Source organism: Megalops cyprinoides, chromosome 4 (genome assembly GCF_013368585.1).
Source record: "Megalops cyprinoides isolate fMegCyp1 chromosome 4, fMegCyp1.pri, whole genome shotgun sequence".
Classification (NCBI taxonomy): domain Eukaryota; kingdom Metazoa; phylum Chordata; class Actinopteri; order Elopiformes; family Megalopidae; genus Megalops; species Megalops cyprinoides.
Genome location: NC_050586.1, coordinates 5512501 through 5528294, shown reverse-complemented (window position 1 = coordinate 5528294; position 15794 = coordinate 5512501). Strand labels below are relative to the sequence as shown.

Below are 15794 nucleotides of genomic sequence, written 5' to 3'. Positions count from 1 at the left end.
TTACAGTTTTACGTTCAGTTTTTGGTTATCCTATAAACAATATGACTAGAAGCTGTTAAGAGTCTCCTTCCCTAAGTTTGCTGTAATGTTTTTTATAATGTAACGTTCATTCATATATCAATTAATATTTTGCATTTGAGTATATGTTTAAGAGTATAATGTAGTCGTTTTGCACCATCCAAAAACATGTATGATTGAGAAAGTTGCAAAGTACAGGACATTTGATCAAAACTGTCAAAAGTGCTGGATACCTTCATAAGGTGCTAAAACACAAGTTTCAGTTCAAAAGGTTTCCCTCCCGAGTCTGAAGTGACAAGACCAAGATTGTGTTACTAAGTAGAACGAAGAATAGGAGAACAGAACCAAAAAGTGATGTCATTTCCAGGTCATGCAAATGATAATGTCTTCATATCTGAGCTGTTGTGGCTGTACCTTACCATGAACAGTAACCATAGAGACACAGTTTTCCTCCCATACAGCACACTGGTGCCGCATTGCTGACCTCTGACCTTTGACCTCTTTGTGCCTTTCAGGGAGAGCCCAGAGTCCACCTTTGAAGTGTATGTGGAGGTGACACACCCTGGGGTCACAGGATCAGGTAGGTGGCTCTGTCCTTGGCCCTCGGATCTGAACCAACACCCCCACCTGTGTCTCTGGTGCATTATGTTAGTTTAGCCACCTCTAAGTCACTTTGCATGAAATCAATGTCTTTTTGATGAAAAAGACTTCACATAAAACATATTAGATGCAAATAAAATGAGGGTCTTGCTTAGTATCTTTGTGTCTCTTTGTGTAACTGCGCCATCTGTTAACACTGTGTGGCGTAGTGAGAGATGACTCCAGTAGCCCAGATTTGGTGGGTGGGTAACACTTATTGTTTGTGGTTGCATCACAGTTGCAACCAACAAAGGATGGTGTGCACTGGCTGGCCAAAAGTGCTATGAGGTAGCAAGGCCATGCCTTCTTTTAAAATGCTAGCCAGCTCTTATGTATTTTGTTTGATTTGGTACGGCTGAAAGTGAAGGATATGCTTGTTGCAGCGATGTTAATGCAGATCTGTACATACATTAGAACGTAATGTAGAATGATCCGAAGGGCTCTTTCATAGCTATGATAGCAAGGCTACAGTTGAAAAATTGCCAGTGACACGTGTGTAAATTGACTAAGGAAAAAGCAAATGACCTGAACATCCATCTCCTTGCTAGTTGCGTGACTGACTGACTTATCATATTTAATGGCGATATTCTTCCTCTTAGTACTGCTTGTTTTTTTGACAGTGCAAAATGCTATTCCAGTAGACCTTTTTGGTTAATGAGTCTACTGTATACTGTTTTGGGGAAAAAATGTGATTTGCCTGTCTTCTGCCAGCTGTTTTTTTTTTTGTTTACACCTTCCCCCAGAGATTGCACAAATATATTTTTTTCCAAGCCGTTCTTTTGAAGAGTTCATGGACAGTTTAATGTTTAAGTATTGTGTCACCTCAATCTAATGTTGTTCATTTAAAAAGAATCTGTCGGTAGCCTGTGCTGATATGGGAGCAAAACATAAAAGTAGGAAAAGAGACAGAAACGAACAAACTGTATTGATTAAATGAAACTGTTAAGGAAAGCAGCACCTAGCATGCTAAAACACCCATAGTAACTTTTGTAACATTATCTAAATGGTGCTGCTGGATTTGCTAGCTAGCCTGTGAATGCGCTAGCTAACAAGAGTTTTGAGACACCTTTGTTTATTTCATTTGAATGTTACACAGAAGCATTCATTTGCTGGCTTACTAGAAGAATTACTTACTTGAAAGAGATGATAAACGTTTAAATCATAGGTAAGTTAACTTCATGGTGTGAAATGGATTAGTAACAATTTTTATATTTGCCAAATTGCAATGATATTAAAACGGTGTGTGAAAATTCAATTTACTTGTGGTGTATTATTGAATATTGTCACAACTGGAATGCAAAATAGCCAGTTGGAACAAATTGATTTTTAAAGTATATTTTGTTATAGCACTGCTGAAGACTAATGAGTAAATCAAGTAAAAAATCCACTGACATGATATTTTAGGGAAAAAGTGAATTACATTGTAGCCAGTTTTAATCACATGGTATCACATAGTAATCTGATTTTGAACTATGTTCTCAGAGTTACGAAACATTTTGTCATGTTCTGTTTTCGCAAAATTTTAAATTTTACAGTTCACAATTTGGCATTTCACAGACGCTTTTCAACCAAAGTGACTTACAGTTAGTTTCCAATTAAATTAAATTCTAATATTACATCTCATGCCTAATTATTAGGTCTATATGCTCATTAAAATCACCATTTACGTCATTGTAATTGGTTACTATAAACATAAAACACTGAAAATGTCTCTTGTGGGTTTTGTTTTGCACAGTTTTGTGGAGCTAGATAGCTTTGCTTAAATGCTAACTTTCCTGGAAATGTTTATTTTGTTTTATTTTTTATATTTTTCAGTGATTTGTACAACCTGGACAGGGTACCAGATTAAGAGAGCAGTTATGAAGAAGCATGAGGGAAGCAGGACAGTGAGAGAAGACAGTATGAGCAGCGAAACTCGATGTTATTTGAACAGTCTCAAATAAAGATGTTAAAACTGTAACAGTAAGAACTCTATGATTAATCTTTTTATAACAATGCAGACCCTTATCCTTTTAGCAGAAGGGGGAGGTTAACAATGATGCACACTGAGCATTTGGACTACGAACAATGAATCAGATAGGAAAAAAAGAAGATTTGGAAAAATTACATAGGTGGAAGTATGGAATGAGCCTATGATGAAATCTGTAATAGACATACAGAAACATGAGTGTAGACTTTGAGATAAGAAGAGGGAAAAGAGAAAAGTACAGTGTTATTGTGTATGGCAGTTATAGACATAGGACTCAGTAAGAGGACCCAAAAGGTATATGCTGAGAGAAAATGAGTTTGGACCTGAAATAGGGCCTTGGGGTACTCCACTGGGGAGAGTTTGACTGGGTGCTGAGAACATATTTTCGAACCTCTCTTACATTTTTATGCCATTCTGTTGAGAACATCTTTTACATTTCTCTGCCATTCTGACAAAGTTGAACAGGACCTGATGCCTCCATGGTTCTGCCACAGAAAGTGGCTTCTGGCCTGAAAAATGGCCAATCAGGCATGGATATTGATGAAACTTGCTGCAAATATTTCAGGTCACAAGTTGAAAGAGTAATGAAAATATATATACAAATGTTCTCCTCTGTGTTTCCCAGAATCACATTTATCTTGAAGTCAAATGGTCGAATGTCAAATCACAAAATCTCCTCTGAAACTTTTCAGTTATACACTTCTTACTACTTGTGCCTTTAAAACGCTCCTTCACTGATTGTCCTAGCATGTTCATTATTTGTTATTTTAACGTCTTTACACGATATATGTCCTTATAAGCATCAGTAAACAAATAGATACCCTGCTTACCAACTTAAATTCCTTTGGATTTATTAATTATGTGTTTCTGTAGTATTTTCACAATGTTACCATTGGTGCTCCTAGCCTGTACTTTTCTTTGAGACTGGTATCCGCCCACCCACTAAGGACAGTCTCTGACAATATTTATTTATTTTATTGAGTATCTGCCAGGACATCATGATTCACATCACATCTGGTTGAAAATCTCTCTTTCACTTGGCCTATAAAGTCTGCAAACAAATGTGGTATGACCTCAGTCAAGGGTTTTCATTTGTCCCTTCGGTTATGCTTTTGAAATCCTCATGTTTTAATGTCATCGTGTGTCAGTTCAACAAAGGCCAGCTCCAGTGAAACATGGCTCTCTTGTCACTGTTGTACCATAATCTGTTTGTGCTTGTTGATGTCAGTTTTCTGTATTTCTTGACTTGAAGTGGATTCCAGTGTAGTGACATGTTTCATTACTATGTCTCTGAGCACCGCGTGCTGTAATAATAGATGCAATACAGTGCAGCAGTGTTTTGTTCTAGCGTCTGACCCTGACTGTGGTGGCTTTGGTGTCATTTGATTGGAGATTCCTTGAAAGCTACTGTGATTTTCATTCCTTTACGATTCCCTTAACAAGCCTATTTGTAATCCACTCGTGAAGAAAGCCTTTTTGAGGACCTCCACTATTTTGAACCACAGTGACCAAAGCTTTGGCTCATTCCAGTTGTGTTTTGGCTAATCTGTCATTGGTTTCAGTTCAACTCAAAGTTAATACTAAAATTGCAATTTGTTGTGTTTCCAACTGAAAATTTGTGCTTGAAATATGTTTGTGTTTATTTCACTTATATTTTTATTTTGCCAGTTAATCTGTGTATGTATTGCTTGGTGCTCTGAAAGTCACATTATGTAAAGACACCAGTCAAATACACAAATTATGGACGAAAATGTGTAGGCAAAGGAGATGTGAAGAAAATACATTAAAGCACATCTAATTCATTCCAGTTAAGTGTGTCATACAAGCATGGGCAGGTAAAGAGATGCATGAAAGGACATGATAGTACTGCAAAAGCTTATAAGATAAACATTGTCTGTGCAAGTTCCCAGATATGTTAACCAGATACCTAAACACTCCCAAGGAAAACAGGATCAAAGTGATACTTAAAAATGCTTCTTCTTTCTAGCTGATATGAGGAGCCGGTCTTCAGTAGGACTGGAATTAGTGGTCAGGGATGTGACTTCTCCCTTCTCTGTTCGTGATCTACCATACCGCGCGTCATCAGGAGTGCTGAACTGGCCGGAGGCGATACGATAACCCGACATCCTCTTTCACAGGTGGCCAAATCCTGATGGGCTCAGATAAAAAACAGGAAAAAAAAGATACATAGAGAAATATCACGGAACAAACTGGCAAATGAACAATGCCTGACAGTTTCAGAATGAATACTGGAGGATCAGATGGGCGACGGAAGCGGCCAGTGTCCAACATGCTCGCCGCGCCCTACATTAGCTCGACCTTGAGTGTTTTTCCTTCTCCACCTCACACGCTGGGGTTCTGTCGTAGAAGAGGGAGACAGGCCGAGAATAGCTGGGAGTGAGCGGGTCTTCGTTGTGGAGCCTCGAATGGGAGGGACAGACAGATGGCCGGGCTGTGGAGGAACGCTGGGCGTGGGCGAGGCCGGTTTGCAGAGATAAGACACTTACAAGTACGTGGGGAGTGCTGGGGTTGAGAGCATATTTTGCCAGGGTAACAGGGTTTTGAAGAGGATATGGGCTGCAGTTCTCAGCCAGCGGAGGGGGGAGGAGGAGAGCGGTGGCATGGGAGTAGGTTGGGAAGGAGAAGCCCAGGTGGCCGGCCGAGTCTTGGACGAGCTGAAACGGTTGGACTTGGCAGGGAGGCTAGCCAGAAGGAAGGATCGGTGGTCCAAGCAGGACAGCACGGGGGACTGGTCCAGTAGCTCCACAGAGTAGGTGTTTTAGATGTTCTCCTGGGAGATGGTGGTGAAGTCCGTTATGGGTGAAGGCTCAGCCAAGAAATGCAGCATGTCTGACTTGGAGTTGGTTGAGCTTGTGTTGGTGGGTGAACACCCTTAGAAAGATGTCTGCAAGATGTGCTGGGATCTATGAAGAGAACCAAGTGATGCCATATATCATTACAGCTATATGAGAGGCTATGGTGGGGCCACAGTGGATTGAACCTCATCAGGACACCAGGTTGGAGATGACTACTTGGTAGGAGCAGAAACAATTATTTTAAAGAGGATAATAGCAGAATGCAGATCAGTTTGTTTTTTGGAATGGAATATAGATCTTAGTCTGTCTGGAGTCACGAGGTAAGCTTTAGAAGACCAATAATAGGTGGGGCTATCAAAGATTGATTATATGAACCAATCGAAGGATTCTATAGCAAAACATAATAATTGGTTCAAATAAGTAAGCTGCGCAACCAATGATAAATGATGGTCCCACACATTTTTGGCATTCACAAAGCATCACTCCTCCATCATCACCAAACAGAAGAGCCCTGCTAATCTCCCAGAACTCCTGTGAGTTATCAGAAACTGACTGATACAACAGTAAAAGCCAAACACCCTTGTTTAGTATGAAGAGTTTGGAGTGATGATTTCTCTATGACAGTGTTTACACACTTGCAATATTCTGAATTCAGATTTATATATACAGGCGTACATTTTTAAATTCCATTAATAGTTGTTTACATGCACATAGGGTAGTCCAAATTAATGTCAGTGTGTACATAAGCAGTCTGTTGAAGTAAAGCACCTATTATAAATGGATAGAAGGGTAGGAATCCAACTATGCTCACATAATGATCATATTAAAATAATATCTAGGTGCATTAACACATCATGTTTAGGGTACAGAAAGGACCATATTGTAATTACTCGTGAAAATCTCAGCACAAGAATATGAATGCAAAATAGCAAGTATGTTGATGTTTTTACTCAGTGCGTATAAAGTTACATTCCTCACTGTATTACTTGTTTTGTGTATGGGATACCCTCATCTATAGCAGCTTCCAGTGCATCTTCGCAAGCTTTGTAGCAATTTTAAGAGTTTTAACTGCGGGAGTTACGGTGATGAGCCTCGGTCCAGGGCAGAACAGCAGTGCCTCACCCAGACTTTGAGTGTGGAACTCTGTGCTCAAACAAGGCGACTGTGCCCGTAGCCTCCACTCCACCTTACCAGACAACCGGCGAAACGCCTGCCTCAAAAACTCTGCGTCTCTGGGTCCCTGGGAATGCTCACAGTTGGTCAGGGGGAAGCAGGCAGCCAGCATTGTAAAGGGCTGTTTACGGTGCTGGGAAGAAGTGTTAGAGAGTCGTCATAGCTGTGGCTGTGTGCGTGCGGCGAGGGGGAATGCGTGTTTACTGTATCGGCTTACAAGCAGCTGCACTATTGTCATTCTCGGAAGGGTTCGGAGGCCTGGGTTAACCTCCAAGCGGCACCCTCAGTGACTGGCAGCGCAGTGGATGGGGAGAGGTAAGAGGGAAGAGATAGAGAGCGCCAGATACAAACAGGTTATATTTAGCCGGGGCCTGGCTTTGCCCGGCATTATTTTCACCTGACACTTTGACTCCCCTCCGCAGAGGGCGCATGCATTTATTCAGCTGGTGGAAATCCGGGGATCCGAGCGTGGAGGACGCAGCGACGCCGCGCTTTAGCGACCGGCACCGCCCGAAATGACAATCGCCTTTCAGCCGCGAGACCCCCGCGCGTACCCAACGACCTCATTTGCATGCAGGCGATATTTAGAATGCTTGAGAATTCCGAACATGCGTGTTCTGCATGAATATTCCACACGAGCAGGTTTACGCGAGCCAGGGTTTTGACCGATATCCAGATTTTCACATCATTATAACCTTGCGACTAAAACATTGCGATTCATAGAATCATTGTCACTGAGGTCGATCTACATGCCTCAGGTACACATGAGTAGCGTTAGCTGTACCCACGCATAGCTATGTGCTGTGATTTTTTTGGTTTCCTTTTCCTATTGCCTTTTACAAGGTTTGCTATGGGCTGGCAGCTACTGATTGCAGACATGCTCACATACAGCATTTCTTACTTTAATGTTTTGCTACATTCGCTAATCAGTCTTTTCCCCACTGTTTGCATCGATCAGCCTAAAAAATAGAACCCAAGTAGCTTTCAGCATAGGGCTACAAACAGTGACACCAGTTAATTTTATTCATTAATTAATTTATGGAAACCACATGTGAACAGTTACTGCATTTCCAGCTGCTTTTGAACTGCACACCTAAAAAACAACAACAAAAAAATTAAATCAGCAAATGTTTTATACTGAATCACTGTGCTCTTGCTTTTGTCTTTTGCCTGTTTATTTTGGCAAGACATATGCCAGCAACTGTCTCCGGATTATGGAGTCAGCACTGGACCGACCGTCGAGCGGACGCGATATCCCGCATAACGTCAGTGACTCTGTGCTTTCTGATGTCATGCAGGTACACAGAGACCCGCAGGTACCCCCTGATGGGGCGTGGCCACCGAAGGGAAGGGGGTTGTGTTGCTTTGTCTTCCCAGCAGAGAGTCATCCACCCCATTTGATCACTCACTCCTCATGTAGATATGTTATCATCTCTGCGCCAGCGCACTGCGCCCCCAGCGTTAATAAATGCCTTTCCTACCATCACCTCAGCTCACAGACAGTACTCTGTTGGCTTTTTCCAACTGTGACACATTTTAATAAGTATGGAAATCGTGGTATTTTGGTGGTATTTTTGAGGACTGTATTTTCCTGCATTACCAACTGAGATCCTACTCTAATGTGAACAAAGTGTTTTACATTCCGTTCATGCAAAAATTGGGGTTTTTGAGCAGATGGGGTTTTTTGGAATAAACTCTACAGTTACTGTTATCATTTACATGCTTAACGGATATGCTCATCTAGGTGGATGTATGTGATTCTTACTGAATCAGTCCGATCTGAATCTTGCCCACAGCCACAGCAACAGTGTGTCACCCCAAATGTGAACCTAGAACCTTATGGTTGCATGTTAACCTTCCTAACCCAATCAACACGTTTGGGAGACCTCAGAGCACTGTGTCGGAAGTGTGGCATGCATCTCCTCAAACCAAACGTCCAACATGGCTATCCGCATCCCTGTTCCTGTGTCATCGTTTGTAAAAAAAAAATACCATTGTATTTGGTTTACATTACATTTCACTTAGCAGACGCTGTTTAACCCAGGCGATTTACATAGCTTATATTTGTACATGTAATCCCTTTATGCAGCTGGATATCTACTGAGGCGATTCAGGTTAAGCACCTTGCCCCAGGGTACAACAGCAGTGTCCCGCTGAGGAATCAAACCAGCAGCCTTGTGGGTTACAGCCCCTGCTCCTTACCACATTGCTGCCAAGAGCCGCTTAACTTGTACTGTGAATAATGGCATGTGGTTTCATATCCAGGGTTATTTGCAGAGTTCACAAATGCACACATAAATTTAATGAATGCAGATGCACTAAGAGTCCCGGATACTATATTTGCGGTGGTTTATTATTGTTGCTTCCTTGCCAAACAGCCTTATCCAGGGAGATGCTCATAGCTTCAATATTTTTAGGAAGATATGATCCATCCATACAGCTAGAGAATGCATGGCAAGGGATGACAGGGGTAACATTCTGTAATCGGTGGGAATATCAACAGACTTTGATCCTATATAAATAGATATACCAGCAACATTTTTGAATCAGTGCAATGAGAAATTCTGCCTTATTGGGGATTTTTAATCCTGAATGTTGTATTCTAGCTCATATGCCATTTTGGGGTGCCCTTAAGTGTGGTCAGTTCTGCTGTGTGGAAGGTGGTTATTATGGGGAGTGCTGTAGTTGTCGTGTAATGATGAAAGCCTTAAGTCAGTGAGGCAGCATCAAGGGGTATGTGGTATGTGGAATGTGAGTGCTGGTCTCAGAGGTGTCTGTTTGCATATGTGTGTGTGTGTGTGGGTGTGTGTGTGTGTGTGTGTGTGTGTGTGTGTGTGTGTGTGTGTGTGTGTGTGTGTGTGTGTGTGTGTGTGTGTGTGGGTGTGGGTGTGGGTGTGTAGGAGGGGGACAGTTAACTCTCCCAATCCTGAACAGTGTCTAGTCTGGGGGGCCTTCTCCCCCTCCTACCTTCTTCTCTGGAGAAACAGCCCCCCAACCCTGCTGCATCCTGCCTGTCCCAGAACCAGCCCGTCCGAGAGTGAACGAGGCTCAGATCTACTCTAGCTGTTACAAGCTTTGTCCATTACATGAGACTAACACATTTCAGTGCTTTTTAACAACTTGTGGTTTCTGCTCTTTTGTTCTTTAGCTCCAAATTCCAGTCACTACACAACACATAATGATGTGTGATACAAAACACAAAAACAACAGAACGTTTCCCAAGAACTTTACCAGAAATGAAGGACAGTTGGGGTGTATGCAATCCGCGGGCTGGAATTCAGTCAAAGCCCACCCATCTGCTGGTGACCTATCTGCCAAAACGCTACTAGAAACAGTTTAGAGAACACAAAACATAAACCACTCTTTGGGCTCAGGCTGTAATTTGTTTAATTAATGAGTCAGAACTTCAACTTAATGTGATGCGTTTTACGCATGGCCGTTGTAATAATTTGCCCCGTCACACCGCACAGTGCTGATTTTCCTACTCAATACATGATTAGATTTAAAAACGTGGGTGACGCGACTGATAGAAAAAGGATTGTGGAAAGCATATTGAAATTCATTAGCGGGAATGAATATTAATTAGCCATTCACTAGCTCACGTGTTTACATCTCCAGACATCGGATGCTGGGATTAGCCGTTCAGGGCAGCGAGCCCGGCGGTTTCTTCGGAAGACCCGCTGGCTGTAGCCCGTCGGTCAGCCCGATTCCCCCCTTCTCCTCTTTCTCCTGCGTTTTGTTGTTTGTTTGGTGGGAATTCCTCTTTTTGGCCGGGAGAAACAAAACAAAAAAAAAAGTAAAAGGGGGGAAAAAAAAAGAGGCATTATTTCTTTTGACCCTTTCCTTCCTTTTTGTCTTTCTCTTCATCCCCCTTGTAAGAGCAGTGGCCTTGTCCAACATCTGCTGGGTGGATTAACTCTGGAAGATGCAGATTGTGTTCTGTCCTGAAGAGGCTTTACTGTAAGGTTCGCCGCCAGTTCCCCCTGCCTCCTTTCTCCTCCTAAATGTTCCGGCACACTGAAAAGGGGGATAAATCTTTGTTAACAGGGAAACTATTAACTCAGTGGGAGTTAATCAGAGTCATTGCGAAGCCGACGCCATTTACATCTGAATCGGCCTGAGACTATATACTGGACTCCTTTATCTGGTTCGCTCAAAAGGGGCTGGAAGCTTGGCCCTTTAAATACTTCCTACTTTGATATATAGCAGGCAGTGGGGAGGGAAGCCGTGGGAGGAAATTATCATAAGGAAAATAATTACAAGAAATTTTAGTTTGTGGCCGTTTGTGTGTTGTTTTAATCTGTTGTAAAGCACGTGTAACACGAATGTTACGTTCCTGTATTCAGTGGGCCTTGACCTTAAACACATCCCCTGGCTGCATTTGAAATGTACCTGTGTGAGCTGTTAGAGTTAGAGATATGTAATGCTGGTGGAGGAAATAGGCAAAATGTCTGTGGTTTTGCAGATAATCACTGGGCACTCCAGCCCTCTGCGGTACCTCGAGCAGAGGCCTTACTGTTTCTCGTTTCTGGTTTTGTCTGGCCGCGGAGTACGATGTGAGTTTCTTGTCACGTCTTGGTGACACGGCGTATTTGTCAGCTGCGCTCGGGGCGTTTCAGACCGGATTCGGGGGGACCGCGAGACAACGCCTTCAGTCCCTCGGTGACCCCAGCCCCCGCGGGATCGCTGACCTGCACTGACACACCCCTGCCCCGCAGAAGAGGAGCGGACACTAATTAACCACCCTACATCTTATTCAGGTCTCAGCACCACAGAGACTGGGGAGAGCGCAAAGTGCGCGTGTGTGTGTGTGTGTGTGTGTGTGTGTGTGCGTGCGTGTGCGTGTGTGTGCGTGTGCGTGTGTGTGTGTGCGTGCGTGTGCGTGCGTGCGTGTGTGTGTGTGTGCGTGTGTGCGTGTGTGTGTGTGTGCGTGCGTGTGCGTGTGTGTGTGCGCGCGCTTGATTGTTTATGAGTCAGTTACTGAGTGTTTGTGTGTATGTGTGTGTGTGTGTATTACAGTGAGTTTTTGTGTGTAAATGTGAGTGCGTGAGTGAGTGAGATATTGCATGTAATATTGAATGTTCATGAATTTTGCTCAGTCAGTTACTGTCTGTGTATGTGTGTATGTTTGTATATGTGTGTGAGAGAGAGAACGAGATAGACATATTGAATCTTTGATCGAATGTGTAGATATTTGTGTGTGAATCAGAGACTGTGTGTGTGTGTGTGCGCGTGTGTGTGTGTTTGCACAGGCGTGCATGTGTGCATTTCAATCACTGCTAATGGAGTGCTTGTCGAGGTGTTGCTTGGTTTACCCAGGGATTGCCATGTTTGAACAGTGTAATACTCTGGTTGTCTGTGTACCCCTGTGTATTGCATTGGTGCCAGCTATTGAAAATAAAAGTGAGACACTGAGCTTCCAAACTTTGCACTGTCACTGATACAACACAGCGGCATTAGAGAATCACATGCTGTACAACTTAATCAGATTTTATATCCATGGAGCTTTTCTTAAAACCCAGGCCAGCGATGAGAGCTGTCTATTTTGTAATACAACTTGCCGCCCCCCCCCCCCCCCCCCCCCCCCCCCCTCACCTCCCCCATAAAGTCCCCTTCCCCTGGATTAGCCCGGTCACTTCAACTGGAAGACTGCGCTTATTTCTTCCTGATCATTTTATTGAGCAGAAGGAAAGAGAGAGAGAGGGAGGGAGGGGAGAGAGCAAGAGGGAGAGCAAAGCTGATGTGGAAATGTAGACTTAGCAGGATTTACCAGTTTGAAAAAAAAAAGGTCCCTTTCACTGGTTTTGTTGGTTTATCCCCTAAACCCCCGTTTCACCCCCCTGCCTGAAAGCTTTTGACATCTTCATCTCTCTCACAGTGGGCAGGCTTTGTGTGTTCTCGTCGGGAAGGCCGGCGGGGTTTCGCCTTGGGAGCTCTGTGGCACAAGCGCAGGACACCGCCTTGCCAAGGGAGCTTTCTCTCCCCCCCTCGCTCCCCCAACCCCCCCCCCCCCCCACCCCAACCACCCCCGTCCTCGTCCACCCCCCCCCCGTCCCCCTCCCTTTTTCAGATCACCACAATATGGTCATTGTGCAGCGGTGAATGATTGTGACCACTCTGCCAGTGCCACCCGCTTCTCCCCCGGCTTTGACTGGGAAACCAGCCCCCTTTCTTCGGCCTGAAAGGGGCCTAATCCATGTAAATACAGGCCCTCTGAAGACGGCTTTGCAGCGGAGGGGAAAGAGTGCGGAGCAGGGAGGGGAGGGGTCAGCAATTTAACCTTTAACCCAGCAAATAAGAAGCATGAAAGTTCCAGAATTACTTCACAAAGGGCGGCTCTGGCGGCTGATTGGGTCCTCCTTTGTGCTGCCCTTGTAAGAGCCTGATGGACAGATGCTATGCTGTAAGTGGGGAGGCATGCTGGATTAGAAGGTTCACTGTTTTAATACTGTACTTAGAGAGAGGGGAGAAGCAGCGTGTCTAGTTTTTTTTTTCCAGGGGCTTCTCTCTCTCTTCTCTCTCTCTCGCTCTCTCTCTCCCTCTGTCTTTACGTCTCTCCCGCTTTCTCTCTCTGTATCTTTCCCTCGCTCTCTCTCTTTCTCTGTCTCTCTCTCTCTTTCTGTCACTCTCTATCTCTTTCTCTTGCTTTCTGTCTTTCACTGGCACATCCATCCTCTCCCCCCCTGAAGAGTCTGTGTTAGGGAGTCTGGTAACGGAAGGATCCTTCACTCGCCCTCTGCACGGTGCCGGCGGTGTAACCGGTTGGTCTCGGTGCAGGTTTTGCAGGCAAACCGTGCGGTGTATTTCGAGGTGTACTGCAGGGTTTGTGGCTGAGTGGCTCGCCCTCCACGCCGGCTCACTCCCTTGATGAACTCTGCATTTAAAGCGCAGGGCCTATTTTTAGCTGCTCTCGGGCGGTCATTACGGTGTCTGTGCCTCTCTGCGTTTTTGGTAAGTAGCGGGGAGCAGAGGAGAGAGGCTCTGAGGAGGTTGCAGAGCCTTCTCTCAGAGCAGGTACAGGCACTGAGCGGGAGATTTGTTTCAGGGTGCCTCACGAGAGCCCGACATCTAATAGCAGTAAAAAAAAAAAAAAACAAAAAACAAGACAATTTCCCACTGTCTGTTCCAACACGGGACCTCTCCATGTCATCCTGTCTGCAGCAGGGGAGACAGCTCGAGCTGAATCCTCCGAAACTGAGGTCCTCCCGCCTCAACTCTGGGGTCAGAGTCAGGGTCCTTGACCCTCGGAGGCAGTGTTTGCCCTGCAAAGTGGCCTAGCCGCCCCTAATGTGGGCCTTTGCTGAATTTGGGGCGTGGGGCAGAGTGCTTTGATTCCAGACAGGTCCACCATGGTCACCTGATATAACCCAGAGCTGCAGACTTTCATTGCTTCCTTACTGCCCCTGCGGGGCTTTATGCCCTCCATCCCATAAGCCATTTACCCCCTGGCTGGTCACCCAGTGGTCATCGGCACCATGCTCAGAGTAGCTCAGTGCAACAGGTCTGTGTGTGTGTGTGTGTGTGTGTGTGTGTGTGTGTGTGTGTGCACATGTGCACATTCGTGCATGTGTGAATGAGTGTATGTGTGTGTATACTGTATGTGCGTGCAAGCGTGTGTGTGTGTGCGCGCGTGCATGCGTGAATATGTGTGTATGTGCATATGTGCGTGTGTGTGCGTGTGTGTGTGTGTGTGTGTGTGTGTGTGTGTGTGTGTGTGTGCGCGCGCGTACGTGCTCGCATGTGTGTGCGCGTGTGCAATGTCGGAGGTTCTTAAAGTAGTTTTGAATTGCACTGAATGGAGCATTCTCTCACCCATATGTTTCCCTTTGATATCCTTCCAAGGCGGCACAGACAGGTTCTGATTCTGCGTTGGGCCTCAGGTTAGCGGAACACTCGCTGGCGTTGGACACATTAAAGGAACACAGGTTTAAATGGGTCTGCCATCACTCAGATCAGCCACTGCTCGTTTCCTCATAACCAGCTTATAAATACATTCATTAGCGTTCCTGGTTTTGATGTTTGGCTGGATGTGGAGGAGTATGACCCACTCTCGTACACAAACACACACACATATGCATGGGAGACGCCGTGATGAATATTCCTTTTGTGATCTTCTCTTTGTCCTGCACGAGAGACACGCCGCGGTGTTGAGCGTTAAGCGCTGGCATCTGCATGCCTCTGCGTTGGCTGTCATTAGGACACTGTCACCGTCGCTCGCGATGAGGACGGATGCGATTTGTGCTCAGATCCTCACCCGGCACGCATTAGTGTGTGTGTGTGTATGTGTGTGTGTGTGTGTGTGTGTGTGTGTGTGTGTGTGTGTGTGTGTGTGTGCGTGTGTGTGCGTGTGTGTGCGTGTGTGTGTGTGTGTGTGTGTGTGTGTGTGTGTGTGTGTGTGTATGTGCATGTGTGTGTGTGTGTGTGTGTGTGTGTGTGTATGTGCATGTGTGTGTGTGTGTGTGTGTGTGTGTGTGTGTGCATGTGTGTGTGTGTGTGTGTGTGTGCGTGTGTGTGTGTGTGTGTGTGTGCGTGTGTGTGCGCGTGCGGTGTGTTTATGCGTTTGTTTGTGTTTGCGTGTATTGATTGGGATATGTGCTTTTTTCCTCCCCTTTCATGTATTTTTGGTCTCCAGCGCCGTTTCTTAATTACGGCGGCAGCGCTATCCTCCGAGATCTCTCCGCGTGTAACCCCCCCCCCATTTCAGCGGCATCCTATTAACCAAAGACCAAGGCTGTCTGTTTATACCTTTCTGCAGAGTACAATTAAAACGGGAGAAAGATCAAAAAGATATTGAAGCTTCAGTAGTGCGGTGATATATTAGGAGGAAAAAAAAAATGCAGATTGGGATATTGATGGCCGCCTGTTTGGAAATCATTAGAAGAGACGAGGTAATCGTTAAAGCTGCCTCAGCATTTAGTTTCATTTCATCCCCAAACGCCCCCCCCCCCAAAAAAAACCTCCACCTCCACATTTTTGCAAAGGGTCTTTTGGTGGAGTAGCAGGGCTTTGATGTGTAGGAAATACAGCGGCCTTAGCGTTTGAAGAGGGAGAGCGGCGGTGTGGAAATGGAGGTCAGGCGGTGGTGGCGGAGGTGACGTGGCGTGGCGCGGGGCGCCATCCCGGCCTGCTCGGCGGTGCGGCCCTCGGCGTTGGCACATCCGGCGGTGTGAAGTGAAGGG

General features: G+C 45.1%; 1 protein-coding gene across 3 annotated transcripts in view; it reads left to right on the top strand.

Moving 5' to 3' along the window:
- The window catches only part of dennd1a (DENN/MADD domain containing 1A), a 132508-nt gene that overhangs the window by 892 nt on the left and 115822 nt on the right, over window positions 1-15794 (top strand). For all 3 annotated transcript variants that reach the window (XM_036526613.1, XM_036526611.1, XM_036526614.1), the window contains exon 2: window positions 534-598. In XM_036526613.1, the coding sequence (XP_036382506.1) occupies window positions 534-598 (65 nt within the window). The remainder of the gene's footprint in view (window positions 1-533; window positions 599-15794) is intronic.